This window comes from Ceratotherium simum, chromosome 14, assembly GCF_057802395.1.
Source record: "Ceratotherium simum simum isolate JZ-2026a chromosome 14, ASM5780239v1, whole genome shotgun sequence".
Classification (NCBI taxonomy): domain Eukaryota; kingdom Metazoa; phylum Chordata; class Mammalia; order Perissodactyla; family Rhinocerotidae; genus Ceratotherium; species Ceratotherium simum.
This window is the reverse complement of record NC_141913.1, coordinates 133,100-149,213: the sequence shown is the minus strand read 5'-3', so window position 1 is coordinate 149,213 and position 16,114 is coordinate 133,100. Positions and strand designations below refer to the sequence as shown.

Sequence of the window (16,114 nt, the reverse complement as noted above, 5' to 3'; positions counted from 1 at the left end):
CTATTAGAGAAAAAGAATGACATCACAACCTGTAGCCATTCAGTGATTTTTTTTTAGTACACTGTGTGGGAAATTCAACCCCCATAATCAGAATATCTGAAGGCACCTCCAACCTCCGCTTGTTTTTATCTACTGAGTCACCTCACAGGCAGGAGGGAAGACAGTGGCTGAGCAGGACTCCTAAAGCTTTTCATTACAGAGGATTTGAGGTGCAGATGGAGAACCCTTGCAGTGAACAGCCCTGGAGTAGGGATCCTCTTAGCAGCACCATCAGAGAACTTGATGGGGCACTATTTTCAAGCAGCTCATTTTGTACCAGTTGAGATCTTTTAAGAACATTCTTTGTAGTCTTCATCCATTACTAGCATAGAGATAAAAGCTGATGCATTACAGTCAAACAAATAATTAATTAAATGCTTGGCCTCACATTTGTATTGAAGGATGAAAAAATTCAACAGCCTGTCAAAACCCCAAGGTCTAAATAAAAGGATCCAGAACGCTAGAGGAACTCCCATTTCCTCTCTCTGTGAAGGTTGTGATAAGAGTTGTGAACGCTTAGTTAATTAATTGTGGGGTGGCAAAGACTCCATGATATGGAACTGTGGGAAAAACCAAATTCTGTTAATTTGGTTTTGGAATACAGAAACGACCTAGAAAATGTCAGGATTAAAAAGGGAAACTGATCAAATATAGCACATTCTGTGTGGGTAGAGTTGAGAGCTATTAATTTGTGTTTGTTTCTTTCAGCGCAGTATACCACAAGACAGCCGAGGGACTCAGGGTCAGCCTGAATTGGATCTGATTTCCCAAGACATCCTTTGTAAACGTGACTTAGGGCACGCTTATGTTAAATGAGGCTGATAGATTTCATCATTTGATGAATATATAAATTCATAATTTATATATTGAATGACGACTAGGCTACCAATAATGGTTACTTTGTATGATTTTGTAAGTATTAAATGGAAGCAATAGTAGAATGCCTGGAATTTTCCCATATATTTAATTTCTTTTTCTTAGTAAGTAATAGAAGTGCCTTTTTTGTATTTCTTTATTGATTTGGTCAAACGTCATTCCTGCTGTGTGAGTCTTGAGGACTCAATACCTGGAACTCCTTTAAAAGGCAAATATTTGCAGTCAGCTTACCTTCCTGGGTCCTTGAAAGGTCTGTTTCTCCTTTTGCTTGCTTTCTCATTCTCACTAGATGTCCTTCTGGTGATTAGTTTTGGGTCCCTGCATGAAGCTTGCTGTTAGGAGCTAATCACAGAGAGAAGAGCCTTGACACCTGGGTGCAGTTACAGGGGATGGACAGGCCAGATCTGTGTTCTGCTGTTCATCTGAATTCATAGAGATCCTAGATATGAGTGAGACCTCCTGTACTATCTTGTATTCCTGAGACTCAGAAACACAAACTTTTCATTCATTTATTTGTTAATCCTCTATTTATATGCAACATTTTCCTGGACAGACAGAGAATGAGAACACAGGTATTTGTTCTAGGGTCTTTTTTTTTTTTTTTTTTTGGTGAGGAAGATTGGTCCTGACTAACATCTGTGCCCATCTTCCTCTGTTTTGTATATGGGACGCCACCACAGCATGGGTTGATAAGCCATGTGTTGGTCTGTGCCTGGGATTCCAAACCTGCAAATCCTGGGCTGCCAAAGCAGAGCACGCGAACTTAACTGCTACGCCACTGGGCCAGCCCCCAAGGGGTCTTTATGAGACAGCCATTCTTCTTGTTCTTGTTGTCCTCAACGTTGTAGTATTGACACCGATAAAGAGAAACTGGAATCATGGACTCTCGGCCAGATATCCCCAGATATCAGAGGGCAGATTGCCCCTCACTAAGGTGCAAAGGTTGGAAGTTTTAGCCACAACCTTTCCCCTATTTTTAAAATGTATGGCTCTGTGGGAGAGAGACCTGTTCCAGAAAGAGCCGGAGAGCTCTTATGGGTGTAAATGACTGTACAGTCTGACTGTGTTAATTTATTCACTCTCTCTGTTCACATCTCACTTCTCACAGATGCAGAGTCAGATGTTAGGTAAGAGAAAAATATGCTCCTGCATTGAGGTGCCAAAGATATCTTTTTGCTAATAAGTTCTTCTGAGAAATGGAATTGGCCAAGAAGATAGAGGAAATATGGTATCTCCTTTTCTCTCCTCTTTTGATTTTAGCCATGGAATTCTTGAAAATTTGAAACAGTGGAGTTGGACATTTATGACTTGAAACATATGTTACTGGCTTCTTGTCAATTTGAGGCCCTCCACTAATAGCACTTTCAAAGTTGGAACTGACTGCAGTTTAGGCTTGTCCTTTTGAGGCTTAAAGCCACAATCAGTGGAGAGTCATAAATTGTTGAGAATCTAGAAGCCGAGTCAGTACCGTTCGTATTTTCTCTAGAAACAACAGTGGTAATTTTTGTTTGTTTTCCGGGAATAAAATGGCAGTGGACAGAATCCTGAAGGCTCACTCTAGATTAGAAACCTCTTTTTATAAAGGAATAAACTAGTATCATGATGTTTTATGTATATATATTTTAAAGATAAGTAAGTAGTAGTGAAAATAGTCTTTAGAACAAAATATAATTTTATAGAAGTTTGAATTTACTAACGTTTGACTTGTGTCAAGTAGAAGAGTAAGGTAGCATATTAAAAATATGGAGTTATAGATGATCATAGAAAACAATAACTTTGAAAAGTTTTCCAGTTCCGAAAGAGGAATAAGGAGTTAAGAACAGATTTTATTGGTGAACTCAACGTGCAGAACTTGTGTGAAAGAAAGAGCTCTGTTATTGGAGGGAGAAACTCAGATGTAATTGTTGGCTCTGTGCTTATTGTTATAGGACCTTAGGTAAGTTATGCACTAAACTCACTGTCCTCCTCTGTCCTGTGGGGGTGACAGGCACTTCACGGTGGTTGGGGGTGAACTTATGGTTATTTCACCATAAGTTCATAATACTAAGGCAGTATTTTGTAATATTTGTGGGGAGTGTAGTTAAGAAGGAAATATACTGTTTGAATTATGATCTATACATTGAAGGCATAATGACAGTTTCTTCCTTAGCAAGAGTGATTTATGGTTAACAGAAAATGGAAAGATTGGTTGCTATATTTAGCTTATTCTCTTACGCTTTCCAGGATTCAGTTTGACATAAGGATTGAACACCTTACTCTTTCTTATGTATTTCATTGGTGCTCTGAAATTTCCCTTTTGATTTAATTTTTTGCTTGAAACTTCAAGAGTATTGTGGCAGTGCCTTTGGCTAAGGGAAATCAAGTCATAGTCAATTCTGAACTCAGTTTCAATGGTGGGGAACACTAACAACTGCTATAAACATAGCTATCAGGTATTTGTGTTAACGGTACACAAATTCAGGTATTTGTGTTAACTCTTGAAAATAAATATATATATTTGGCACTTTCCGATCCCAAGAATAGCTCTTTAAAGTATTTTTGCTGTATATTGAATCATACATAAAAAGTCAAAATGAGAACATGTAAATATTTTGTGGGGAAGCACTGCCCTGTGTCTTTTTTAGAGGTGGTTCTTTCTAAATCCAGCCCAGGGCAAGATAGATTCATGTGTGCACCACTTAGACATTTAAATAAAACCGTTTCATAGCACCAGCAGGATTCTTGTGTGGACTGTGTGGAAACTTGACTAGCACTTATGCAATTACCAATAATGATAGCATCTGAGTGGTGGTAATCCTGATAAAATTTCGTGGGGACTAAAATTCTCTGGCAGATGATGTGTGAAACAAGCCTATAGGTCAGATGCCAGTTAGCCATTAGTTAGGTTCTCAGATGAAGTCTAGAAACACATTCTATACCAGAAGGCCACAGCTTTTCATGTTAGTCTGCTTGCTTTTTTTTGGAAGTCTGGATCTGTCACTTAGACCACAAAAATATGTTCTTTATAAATAAAGCCAAGCATTGCTTTTCATCTGAATGAGATGTTTTTAAGAATGGTTGCTGTTGATGTCGGGTTCCGTGATGATTTCCTGTGTTAAAGGTGACAGAGCACCACCTGGGAGAATGACGGTTGGAAGGCGACGTTTGTTTGTCGGTGGGCTCCCTGCCGATTGGAGAAGGCATCATTTGCAGTCTTCTCATCTCTAGGGATCCCTATGTTTATAAGAGACCTAACATTAGTAAGCGAGTTTGCCTGACAGCTCGATCCATTTCCAATCTTCGCAAAGCTCTGATCAGAGCTTCTGATGGCACTGGAAGGGCCCACTCCCCTCCCTCTCCTCTCCTCCTGCCTGCTCTGGTGTCTTCTCTCACCTGGACTGTGGCCATGGCCTGCTAACTGCTCTCCCTGCTCCAACCCTTGCTCCTCCACTCAGAAGCCAGAGTGGTCTTTTAAAAGCATCAATAAGACCCTATCATTCCTCACTTTAAAATGCTCTGTTGCGTTTCAAATAAAATCCAGCTTCATGAACTGGCTTACCAAGACCCACAGGATGTGACCCCGCTCCCATCTTCTCCTTCATCTTGTACCATTCTTCCCCACACCTCCTGGGTCCCAGCTACCTCCCCCTTCTTTTCAGTCCTTGACCACACCAAGCTCATTTCCTCCTTGAGCCTGGGAACTAGCCTTCCTGGAAGGTATTATCCCAACTCCTCTTGTATCTTTACATGGCACTGTTCGCCATATTTGAATGTCTGCTCAAATATCCCCTCCTTGGAGAAGCCCTCCCTAACCACTCAATGTAAGCAGCCACCCATCTACTTGAGATTGGATTTCTAATAGCATCTACCTGTAGCTGACATTTTTTCTTTCTTTTTCTCCTTCAACTAGAATGTAGGCTCCACTAGAGCAGAGACTTGTGTGTCTTTATCTGATGTATACCCTGGCCTCAGAACAGCTATTCAGGAGATGTTTGTTGAAGGAGTGTAGTGACGAATGAAGAAATGATGTAGCCTGTATTTCTAACCTTAACTGTACATTTCCAACCAAAAGCAAAGAAACTTGATTAGTGTGTGCAGCCCTGCCATTGCTGAACGTACACTTTCCTTTAAAACGTCAGAAGAAACTCTCAGACCCTTAGTTCCCTTCCCCAACCTCTGGAGTTCAGGAATCCCATTTTGGAAACTTCTTTGCTTTTAACAGAGTAATTATAATGCAAATGTCCTAGAACAGAACTTGCGTTGGTTCTTCTGCCACTCTCTCTCTCTCTACAGGCTTAATTTGCAAGTAGTTTTGTCCCCTCAGGAACCCTGCCTTTCCTACTGTTAGTGCTGTCACTGAACTCTATTCAAGTCCATCACTAACATAAGTCCCCCATTCTTCCAGAGGGAGAACCAGCCGCTTCCTTGGTTTATTGAAATGTCTTTAGGGGGCTTATAGGAACAACCAAATAGTCTTGGTATTTCAAAGGTATATGGAATTTTATACCCTGGTATTTGGCACCAGTTGGATTTGGAAATATGAATACATATTGATAAGGTAGACACTTACATACTCATACTCACCATGTCTGTCTATGTTCTAAACTGTATTTGTTAATTTTTCTGCTCACACATAGATCCAAACATTTTTGAGATTAAAAAGAAAAGCTAAAAGCTTACTGAAAATAAACTAGGTTTTTTCCAGTGTATTACATAAACTAAACAGTGTTTCCTTCAGCTTTTTCAGATTATCTGGGTAAAACATTGCTTCTGTGAGTTAAATAAAACCTTAATAGAGCCACTAGCTCATGGTGCCGGCGGTGATGGGAGGTCGGCTTTCTCGCTAGAGGGCTGGCGACGGTCGGCTCCAGGTGCTTTCTGCCCTTGCAGGTGGTCAGGAAGACCAGTTAGTATCTGTCTTTACTTCACTCAGAGGACAAAGTGTCCTTAGATTTCATGCTGTTAATACAGCTGTGTCTCTGGTCCTCAGGAATCCTAGAATTTCAGACTCTTAGAACAGAATGGGAAGCCACGTTCCATCGAGGTCACAGAGCACGTGGCAGAGTTGAGGCTGGTTCTCATCCTCCTGCCCCATCAGGGTTCTGCCCATCCTGTGCCTCCCCTTGCTTGTATTTATGTCTGATTTCCCTTTTATCTTCCTGAAGTCACCTGTGATTTTTAATTGCATCTAAAGCTTAAAACTAGTCATTTAACTTGGGACTGAAGGTTAGTGATTATTTCTCCATCAAACAAGGATTATCCCTGTGGAAGCCCTCCCTGCCCTCGCAGACTTGCTGAAAGCCCCCTCCTCTTGTCTTAGTTCTCGCACCATGGGTGCTGTGTGGGTTTGCTTCTCAGGTTAATCTGTCAGAATGCACAGTCCTTGACGCAGGTGACTATGCCCTTATTTACTTGTTTTTGTCTTGTTTACCTTTTTAAATTCTGAGCACAGAATTGTAGATGTGCAATGCTGTTATGAAATCTTTGTCTCCATATTGATGGATCTTGGTAATCCCCTGCAGGTTTACCATGGTCATTATGAAAGTAATTTTTGGATTGTCATGTTGTCTACATAAAAATTCCAGCTTTCTGCTTCTTCTATAATCTTAAAGTCAGCCTACTCCATTGGAGTTGGTATATTGGCTTATAAGATTTGAAATCAGTATGGCCAAAAAGCTTATTTGAAAAAAACTATCAGAATTGTCCCTGCCTGCTGGTCACAAACACTTACCGTCTCAATTCTTTATTATCAAGTTTTCAAAGATATTTCATAATGACCAGGGCTGAATTCCACTGTTTGTGCTTTGAGGACTAACTGGTTCACTGCTGTCCCATCAGGGCCTTCATGGTCTGTTAATTTGGTCTAATTTTGAGCCAAAACAATGGAAAAGTCCAGCTGACCCTTCTGATGTAAGTCATCCTTGTGGCTGCCAGAGAGGTCTCTGTGTAATGAGATGAAGTCTCCTTAGTGAGGTCCAGATGGCCTTGCAAGATGTGACTTCTACCTGGCTCATCTCATTGCCTCTCATCACTCCCCACACACCCCCTGTGTTCCAGCCACAGCTGGCTACATGCCCTCACCCAAGTAAGTGCACACGATTTTTCACACTGTTTTGCTTTTGCCTGATTGGTAATCTCTGCCTAGAACTTTCTCCTGTCTTCCTTCTTTCTTTCAACACAACTCAAGAGGTGAAATTGACAGATACGAAGTGGATTGAGTTAGGAGTAAGGAGAGAGGTGGTGTCCCGATCCCTGCAGCTGGACAGATGGCAGCCCACCTACTGAAATGGGGAAGACTGAAGTAGAGCAGATTGGGGGACTGGGAGGATGGGGGTATCAAGGGTTTGGATGGAGAAATCTTCAGTTTTAGATGCCTCTGAGATAGCCAGGTAAGAGAGGTGAGAAGTAGAGTTGTGTATATGGATCTAAAGCTCAGTTGTTGTTAGTGCCATCAAGTCAATTCCGACTCCTAGTGACCCTGTGTCAGCAGAGTGGAACCCTGTTCCATCTTTCTGCGCCATCCTCTCACCTTCCGGCGCTATATCTGACAATGCTCCACTGCTATTCATAGGGTTTCCATGGCTGATTTTTTCGGGAGTGGGTGGCCAGGTCCTTCTTCCTATTCTGTCTTAGTCTCGAAGCTCCACTGAAACCTGTCCACCATGGGTGACCCTGCTGGTGTTTGAAATCCCAGTGGCACAGCTTTCAGCATCCCAGCAACATGCAGCGCCACAATATGACAACCCACAGACAGGGGGTGTGGTTCCCTGACTGGGAAACAAACCCGGGTCTCAGTGATGAGAGCGCCGAATCTTAACCACGAGCCCACCAGGGCTGGCTTAAAGCTCAGAGAGGTCACAAATTGAGGAACTTATAATTTGGAATTGTCATTATATTTGAAACAAAGTGGAAGAGCTCTTCAAGAAAGAGGGTTTGAGGAGTACAACTGACTCCTAAAGAACTGCCAAGTCAGAAATAGAATATGAGAAGTGGTCTCTGAAGAGGCAAAGGGAAATGAGAAAGAGTAGCCAGAAGAGGTGTAAGGAAAATCAAGAGAGCATCAAAAACACAGAGAATTCAAAGATGAGAAGGGATATAGCCCAGTGTCAGATAGGACGCATTGGCTTATAGGGAGGTCGTTGGTAACCTTAGCAAGGTTTAGTAGAATAATGGGGGATATGCTGCATAATTGAGTGGGAAGGAGGATGTGGTGACAGCATGGGAAGAAAATTCTTTCCAGAAGCATGGCTCTAAAGAATAGGAAAGAAGTAGGGGTAGAAATGGGGGTGAGTGGAATGTGAGACCAAGAGCAGGATGATTTGGTTCCTTATGTTTTTTTTAAGATGGATGATACTAGGTTTTTTGTTTTTTCTTTTAATGCAAATAGGAGGCATCCAGTTGAGGGGCCAGGGAGTGTTAGTTTGCTTGAAACTGATGGTTTTTAGTGGACTGGTGGATAGTATTCAGTAGTCACAAATACTTAAGCTGAGTGTATATAGGTCTATTAGCCTCGCTTCTCCTATAAACTTATATTTGAAATATAAAAGAAAAAGAAAAGCTTGTTTTTAAAAAATATATGTCGGTGGTAGTCCTACATCCCTGTGGGCTGGTAAATGGTACGAAGGGTTTTTCTTTTATGAAGAACTTTGTTATTCTGTAGGAATCTTATTTTATATGTAAATGACAGATGTATATGAAGCGTTTTCCTGCACTAAGTCGCAAGTTTGTCTTTTAGTAAAATACCACTGAATTTTTGTATCAGCAAGAGAGGTAGGTAAATTCGAATAGAGAAGCTAATTTAACAGTCATTTAGTCAGGAGATGGAGATTTTAGAGTTGCTGTTTCTAAAAAGTGGAAAAGATGAGGATAAATTGACTTTTTTCTTGCTTCTATGGAATAAAAAATTAGAGCTGAAAAGGAAGAAGCCTGAAACGCATGACAATGACCATTTTGTTTATAGATGAAATGAATTGGAAATTGTGATTATGATGTCATTTACACCTGCTCGATGCCTCCATTGAAGCTCATTTCCATTTCTTTTGGTAGTCATTTAATAAATATGTCCCTGAGAGAGGCATAAGGAAATACATTCTGTGTTTCTTGAAAGGATGAAGGAGTCCTCTTGCCATCACTGCAGCATACTTAATGAATGTCCTTACCCCAACTTACAGGCTTTGGAGTTTCTAGGAATCTAAACCTTTTTAGCCTAAGCAGAACACAATTAATAAGATGTATTTCATATAAAGAAAGGACACAGTTTAAGCCAAAGCTAAGCATAAGCATTTTATATCGCTTTCTGTTTGGATTGCAGGCGATAGTGTTTACTTCCAGTAACTGAAATAAGTGACACCTACGTTTAGTCCAAAGAGAATATATCAGGAGAAGAGAAGGAAGCATTGGAAAATAGTCATTTTTAGTGACTTGGAAAGGAAAATGTGCGATTTTAAGTGGTAAGTGTTATGCAAGAAAGCAAGGAATAACTATAAGAAAAAGAAAAACCAAAGCAATGTAAATATCATGAAAATCTAATTAAAAAAAATGTTTTGGCATTTGGGTATAAGATTGGAGGTGCACACTATAAAATTATTAAAATAAAGAGTTAAAGTTAGAAGTACTGTATTTAGATGCTTATGATTTTAATTGTTTGCCATTTAAAAATCAGTTTATTGCTTGCTTATATTGGCATGTGGGTAGGGAAGACGACTATTTAAAAAAAGTGTTGAAATTGAATTTACTGATCTAGGCTGTCAATACTGTTTACTTGTAGGTACAATATGAACTTAGGCCCTTTCAGATATGTGGAATTAAATATTGATTCTAGTGAGGTTCCAGAATTAAAAAGTCTTACATTTTTAAGGTTTATTACTTTACTATCTCTCAACAGCAATGAAGGTTTTATTTTATTAAAATTAGTCAAAAAACAGCAATGATTTTCATTGTATTATGCATATAGTGCTGGGAAAAATAATATATCTAGGAAATATTTGACAAGGGCATAGGAGTTTATTTGAGGTTTGAAGTTCTGTGGTTTATGTGTTGTATGACAGGTAAGGTATTATATTTTGTATATTCTTAGGTAGAAAATAATGGTGGATTATTTTATTATTTAAATAGTTGATAGGTGGTTGATGGGCTCTATGCACTTCCCATTTTTTTCTGCTTTTGTATAGCTGGCTCTCTGCCTTAGGGAAGAGTCATGGAGTTAAAGACAAAAACAGGTGCAAAATGGTTACATGACTAGAATAATAACACTGAAACTCAAAATTGGGATATTCCTTTACTAATTTTTCCTTTCTATTTCATGTATAAAGAGTCTAGGAGCTAATGTCATGTGTTTAGAAAGATTCCTATTTTAACACGTATTTGACAACCTTTTAAAGTTTGGGGTGCATCGATATGAGATGTATATACTACAACTACATTTGTGTAAAAACTCCTTATGTTTAAGTAGTAAGGAAGTTGGAAGAAGATGGTGAAAGTGGGGACAGAGCTGTTAGCTTTTTTTAGAAGACTAAAAAAATTAAGTTAGTCACCCAGGATCACACATGGCAACTTACTTGCTGGTGATTATTTTCATGTATTATATCTATAAGGATTATACATAGATTTTAAAGTGAAATGCACTGAAATGTTTATATTTTGAGATATGATCCTGGTTTTCTGCTTCTTTAACAGTTTTGATATCTAATTATTAAGTTATAGCTATTATTTGCTCAAACACATAATAATAACAGAATCCTAAATATGATATTCATAGGAAATAGAAGATATTGAAGGTATCCAAAATTTTTTTAATAATATGATTTATATGCAAGAACTATCTTGTCTAGGAAAAATTAAGCATCTTTTTAAAATATGCTTTTTCCAGTGTCATATATGTTTTACTTTTTAAATTCATGATCTAGTGATTTTTCGGTTACTCTTTTATAGAGATTGTCTAAACCACCTAAACATTTTCTTCTTGTGTTTTTGGAAAACCCTCTGGTTACTGACAAAAGCATTATACTGTGAACAGACCAATAGTGTCTACTACCTTGAAGGGAAATTTCGGTTCTGAAAGTTTAACTGAGTTCTGTTTTCCATGAAAATGTAGAAATACCTACTGTTTATCCACTTAAGGGAGATCTTACAGTGGTTAAAGGCTATAAGAAAGAGTTATTACACCTTCAAATATATAGATACGATAATAAATGGGGTTGATTTTATTATTTAGTCATTCATCAAATAATTATTGAAATACCTAACTATGTTCTGGGTATTGTGTTGGTACTGGGTATATTGGGGTATAAAGACCCATGATTCCCACCCTTAAGTATATGGAAAGGAGGTTGAGGAAGGGTTGAATAATTTTAAAATTTGATGAATTATAGGAATGAAACAATAAAGCACAATTAGAATAACTGTGAAAAGGGAAAGGCTCTTCAGCAACACTTGAGGAATGGGGAGTCTGCCACTTGAAGAGCAGAGGAAAAAATGCTCTTGCGGAGGACAGCGTGTCTAAAACACCTGGAGGCAGAAAACCTTGACGTGGTCTAGAAACTGAAAGGAGATCACGTGGCTGGATCATAGTGGGCTAGAGGGATAGGCAGTGCCGCTGGGTGTGGATGGGGGGTTGAGGCCTAGGCTTATGCTTGAAGGCCCTGATAATTGAGTTTAGATTTTAATTCAAGCACATTGGGAAGCTATTAAAGTGAGTGATTGGACTAGATTTATGTTTTGTGAAGATCAGACAGAATAGACAGAGATGGGCAAGAATAGAGGCAGGGAAAAGGAGATTATCAAAGGTTCAGGAAAGAAATGATAGCTTGCATAGTGGCAGAGTACCAATTTAAGATATATTTTGGAAATAAATATTTTTATGTATATTTAGATATGTATTGGCAAAATTATATATTTTGCAAAACTCTCTGTTGTATATTAGGTAAGGAAGGTAAGAGAAAGGAAGATGTCAAGGGTGACTTCTAGAATTCTGGCTTGAAGGAAGAGCATTGCCATTTATTGAGGTGAGGAAGATGAGGGAGGAGAGGAACAGATTTGGGAGAGAAAAATCCAGAGATACTTGTGAGGTATCAGTGAGGAATGGCAACTGGGCAGTTGAGTTTTAAGGCTCAGAACAGAGGTTTGGGCTAGAAATATGAATATGTGAGCTATTGGCTTATAGGAAGTATTTAAAGCCCTGGGAATGATATCATAAGCTGGGGAGAAAATGTAAAGAGAGAAGAGAAGAGGGCCTAGAATTGAGTTTCCTAGGACATTTCCACATTTAGAGATTGGATAAGGAGTAGCCTGTAAAAGAGAATGGGAAGGAGTAGCCAAAGCTAGGAGAAAAGCAGGAGAGTGTGGTGTGTGGTATGTTCTGAATCTCAAGAGGGGAAACACGTTGATAAGGAAAGTCTCATCACCTGAGTTGAGGCTGCTAAAAGGTCAGATGAGACGAGAACAGACAAGAGTGGATAGTCCATTGCATCGTCCACAACAGGCACCCCAATGGAGTCAGACTGGAGTGGTTGCAGAAAAAGAGGAAGTGAGGAAGTAGAAGACAGTAAGGGTCAACAAAAAATTTTTATGAGAAGTTATGAGTGGAAAGTAGAGAAATATGGTAGTAGCTGATGGAGGATGTGAGATCAGGGTAAGGCTACTTTGTTTTAGTAAGATGGGAACCACTAGAGTGTGACTATATTTTGGTAGAATTTTAGTCTGTAGAATGTGTATTAAATTGGGCGTGGACTAGTATGCTGGGATTCAAACAAGACAGAAGTTGAATTCTGCCTCATGTAACAGGCCAGAGCAGGTGGGCTGTGCCCCATGAGGTCATCCAGGGACTCAGGCTGGAGGGGGCTTTGGCATCCTCCTGAACCTGGGGCCTCCGTGGCTGGGCCTACGGCGACCACCTCAGTCATCATTTTCCAGCCAACGGGAAAGCAAAATCTAGGGCAAGTGGCTTTGTCTTTGTGAAGATGACCTAAACATTGAATCTGTTTTCTCTGTTGTCTCACTGGCCACAACTCATTGTGGTCTCAAACTGGGCGGAGGAGTACCAGCTGAAACTGAAGGTTCAGTTACTGAAAGTAAGATAGAGAAAATGGAATCTGGGGAGAGTCCATTTCTGCCACAGACTATGAGCTCCTTGGCATGAGGAGGAGGGTTACAATATACTTATCTCTGTTTCTAAACCATGTGCAGTGCTGACTTATATTTGGTACTCAATAAGTTTATTGAATTGCATTGATTATTAAAATTAATCTTCCCCCTTGTATAAGATAGAATTTGATTATAGGCTCTAAATTACACAATGCTACCACCTTTCCTCCTCCTCCACCAGTTTTTATGTAGACTCAACACTTTCTAGTATAAGGATACAAAAGGGAGTATAATATTTACTTTCAAGATGTGCTTGAAAATCTAAAATGTAATGTAAGAAGAAAAAAGAAAATTTGTTAGTTTTATTTGGATCACGACATTGTGTGTTTGATCTTGATATTTATATACACTGTGGGCAACTGAGCACATGCCAAGTTGATATGTCTTTTATTCAACAGAAAGAATAGCTAGTGATTGTAAAAAGGAAACTTAAACAGAAAGCACAGCTATAGCAGTTAGTTTATAACATAGATTGGTATTTGTTCATGTTCCCTTTTCTTCCAGTTATTAAACTAACTCCAGTGTGGATTGTGAAGATGGGAACTAAATGGTGATTTTACTATGGAGTTTCATTTTGCATAATTCTATATTATACTAATGAGTGTATCATTTGCTTAAAGTATTACACTAGCCCTTTGCTCCTGATATTTTTACCATAAAGTTAGAATTAGGAAGGGAAGTTATACACAATCTGAGATATTTGTTTTTGAGATACTTACCACATTAAGATAAGATATTAAAATGACATGACAGTCACTGGCATAGCACCTCTCCTGCTGCTTAGAGCGAAAAACTGCTTTCAGCACAGTGGTGTGTCTATTAGTAGGGAAAAAGTAACAGCAGAAAATAAGTTCTTTAGGTATGATCATGTTCAGTTCCCTTGTTTGGCAGATATGCAAACTGAGGTACAATGCTGAGGCACAAAATACTTAAGTGTCTTGACTAGCAAACTATTAGAAGATGGTGGTTATATATTTTAGAAGGTCTTTTCTAGGACATAAGAGCAGATTATGATATATTAAGATCTGTCGTTTGAGTTCCTTGTGAGATATAAGACAGGCAGGCTCCGCTGTCAGCACTCAAGGGAAATAGGAGGGAGCCAGGCAGAAGCATCTGAGAAGGAACTGTGAGGGAGAGAGCGGTGATGCTGCCGGCTTCCCTCCAGCCGGGGCGGGGCTGTCCAGTATGGGGCTGCTTCCACATCACTGAAGAAGCCTCCGTTGTGGTTGTGGTAGAGAATTCAAAAGGGGCGAACAGAGTCGTGAGAAATCAAAGAGGAAAGGCATTTGTTGGTGAGAGAATGGATAGATTCAGGGGTTCGCAGGGGCAGAGCAGGGCCTCTGCTGAGGTAGGAAGGGGAAGGAGAATGAGAAAAAATATCCGTTTCCATTATTAGGTCATCCTGCCCAGAGATTAGAATATATTTTCAACGGATGCAGCAAATTCATTTTTATGAAATTAAATGTATCTAAGTTATGTAATTATTATAACATTAATGTCGTTTTACACTCATCTATGGCAAAAATCTAATAGGAATAAAACCTGTAATCATTACAAGTCAACTTTTACTTCCAGTTAAATGTTACTTTTGACCCATTCTTGGGCACCCGTCTTTGTGGTAAATTTGGCAAGTCATCCATGAGGTGCGTGCAGTGGATTGTGTTGTGATTGTTGGCATTTCTCCATCTTTTATTGTGGTTCTCGTCAGCCTTTCATGTGCAGCATCCTAGTTTTCTTGCGTAGGGAAAGGAACCTCACCAGTGATGGGTCCTTCCTTTCTCTGCTTGCAGAACAATCCACCATGACGACTGAATCCGGCTCAGACTCGGAGGCCAAGCCGGAGGCGGAGGCGGCGCCGGCGGCGGCGGGGGCGGCGGGGGCGCCGGGGCCGGGCGGCGAGGAGCAGCGGCGGGCCCCGGAGCAGTTCGCGGCCGCGGCGGCGCACAGCACCCCCGTGAGGGGGGAGGTGAGGCGGGCCGCGGGCGCGCTCCCCTGCGCCTGCGGGCGCGCCCGGAAAACCACGGAGCCGCTCCAGCGGCCGCTCCGACCCGGGTCTCTTAGCAGGAGAGGGAGCTAGGAGGGGTTGTCTGCTTCCCCACTTCTGGTGCCGGGCAGACGAAAATTGATGCTATTTGAAGGCTTTCAGTGAATGGCATTCCACAACCTTGCTTGGTAACTCCTTCATTTAATGAAAGCACTTAAACTCACTGAAATCTGAACTGCGGACTACTGATTTCCTCTGGAAAACCTCGCAGGAGGGCTAGACACCATAGGACAGCTTTAATTATGTGCCTGATTTTCACTCAAACCCAGGGTTAGAGCTATGTTTATTTTTCCAGGGGTCCCTCTGACCCTAATGCTGCCAGCCACTTTAGTCGATGTTCAGGTAGGTCTCTCTCCCTCTTGTATGTACACGGATATTTTCAACACCATTTCCTAGGCATGTTTAAGTTGTTATGTGTAATGTGAATATTTCTCTTAAAAGTTTTCATACAAAAAATAAAGCATGGTTTATACCTAGACCTTGAATGAATCCATGTTTACATTTCCTTGACTTAAAACTTCAAACCTGGAATCAACATGTTTTAGAGTACCGACTCATTTGTGGTAAGGAAATGAGGGAGTCCCTGCAAATGATTGACCTTTTGTAGGTGGGAAGTCTGTGTGTCAACCTAGAAATTCTACAAGATGTTGAGAGAAGAGACATGAAATTAGCATGTCAGTGAAATTCTCTAGAAGGCACAACACATTATAACATTAAACTATATATTTACAACCTGATTATTTTATTTATTTTCGCATGGCATTTTAAGTTCTGCTTTTAAATAATATTAAGAATGAAGTTTATTTTCATGCTCTATAAATAGATACTCTGTCTGATCTAAGATGTTTTGTGATGGGGAGCTGGGGGTTGTCATTCCAACTTGTTAACTAAGGAGCTGCTGTTGTTGTCGTGGTTTCCTTTACCTTTTCTCTGTGGAGGAGTGAGCGTGGTAGCATTTTGTTTATTTTTAAATCTCCACAAATTTAAAACTACTAGACTGGCTTTTCTTCATTCTTTCCTCTTAATGCTGAAATG

General features: G+C 40.0%; 1 protein-coding gene across 22 annotated transcripts in view; it reads left to right on the top strand.

Annotated features, from left to right (window-relative positions):
* Positions 1–16,114, top strand: part of EPB41L3 (erythrocyte membrane protein band 4.1 like 3) — a 237,465-nt gene that overhangs the window by 133,142 nt on the left and 88,209 nt on the right. For 17 of the 22 annotated variants that reach the window (XM_087438856.1, XM_087438857.1, XM_087438868.1 and 14 more), the window contains one exon: positions 14,826–15,001. In XM_087438856.1, coding sequence (XP_087294982.1) covers positions 14,837–15,001 — 165 coding nt within the window. In that variant the 5' untranslated portion in view covers positions 14,826–14,836. Of the gene's footprint in view, positions 1–9,205; positions 9,345–14,825; positions 15,002–16,114 lie in introns of those variants that run through there. The other 5 variants (XM_087438852.1, XM_087438853.1, XM_087438855.1 and 2 more) reach the window with 2 other exon arrangements.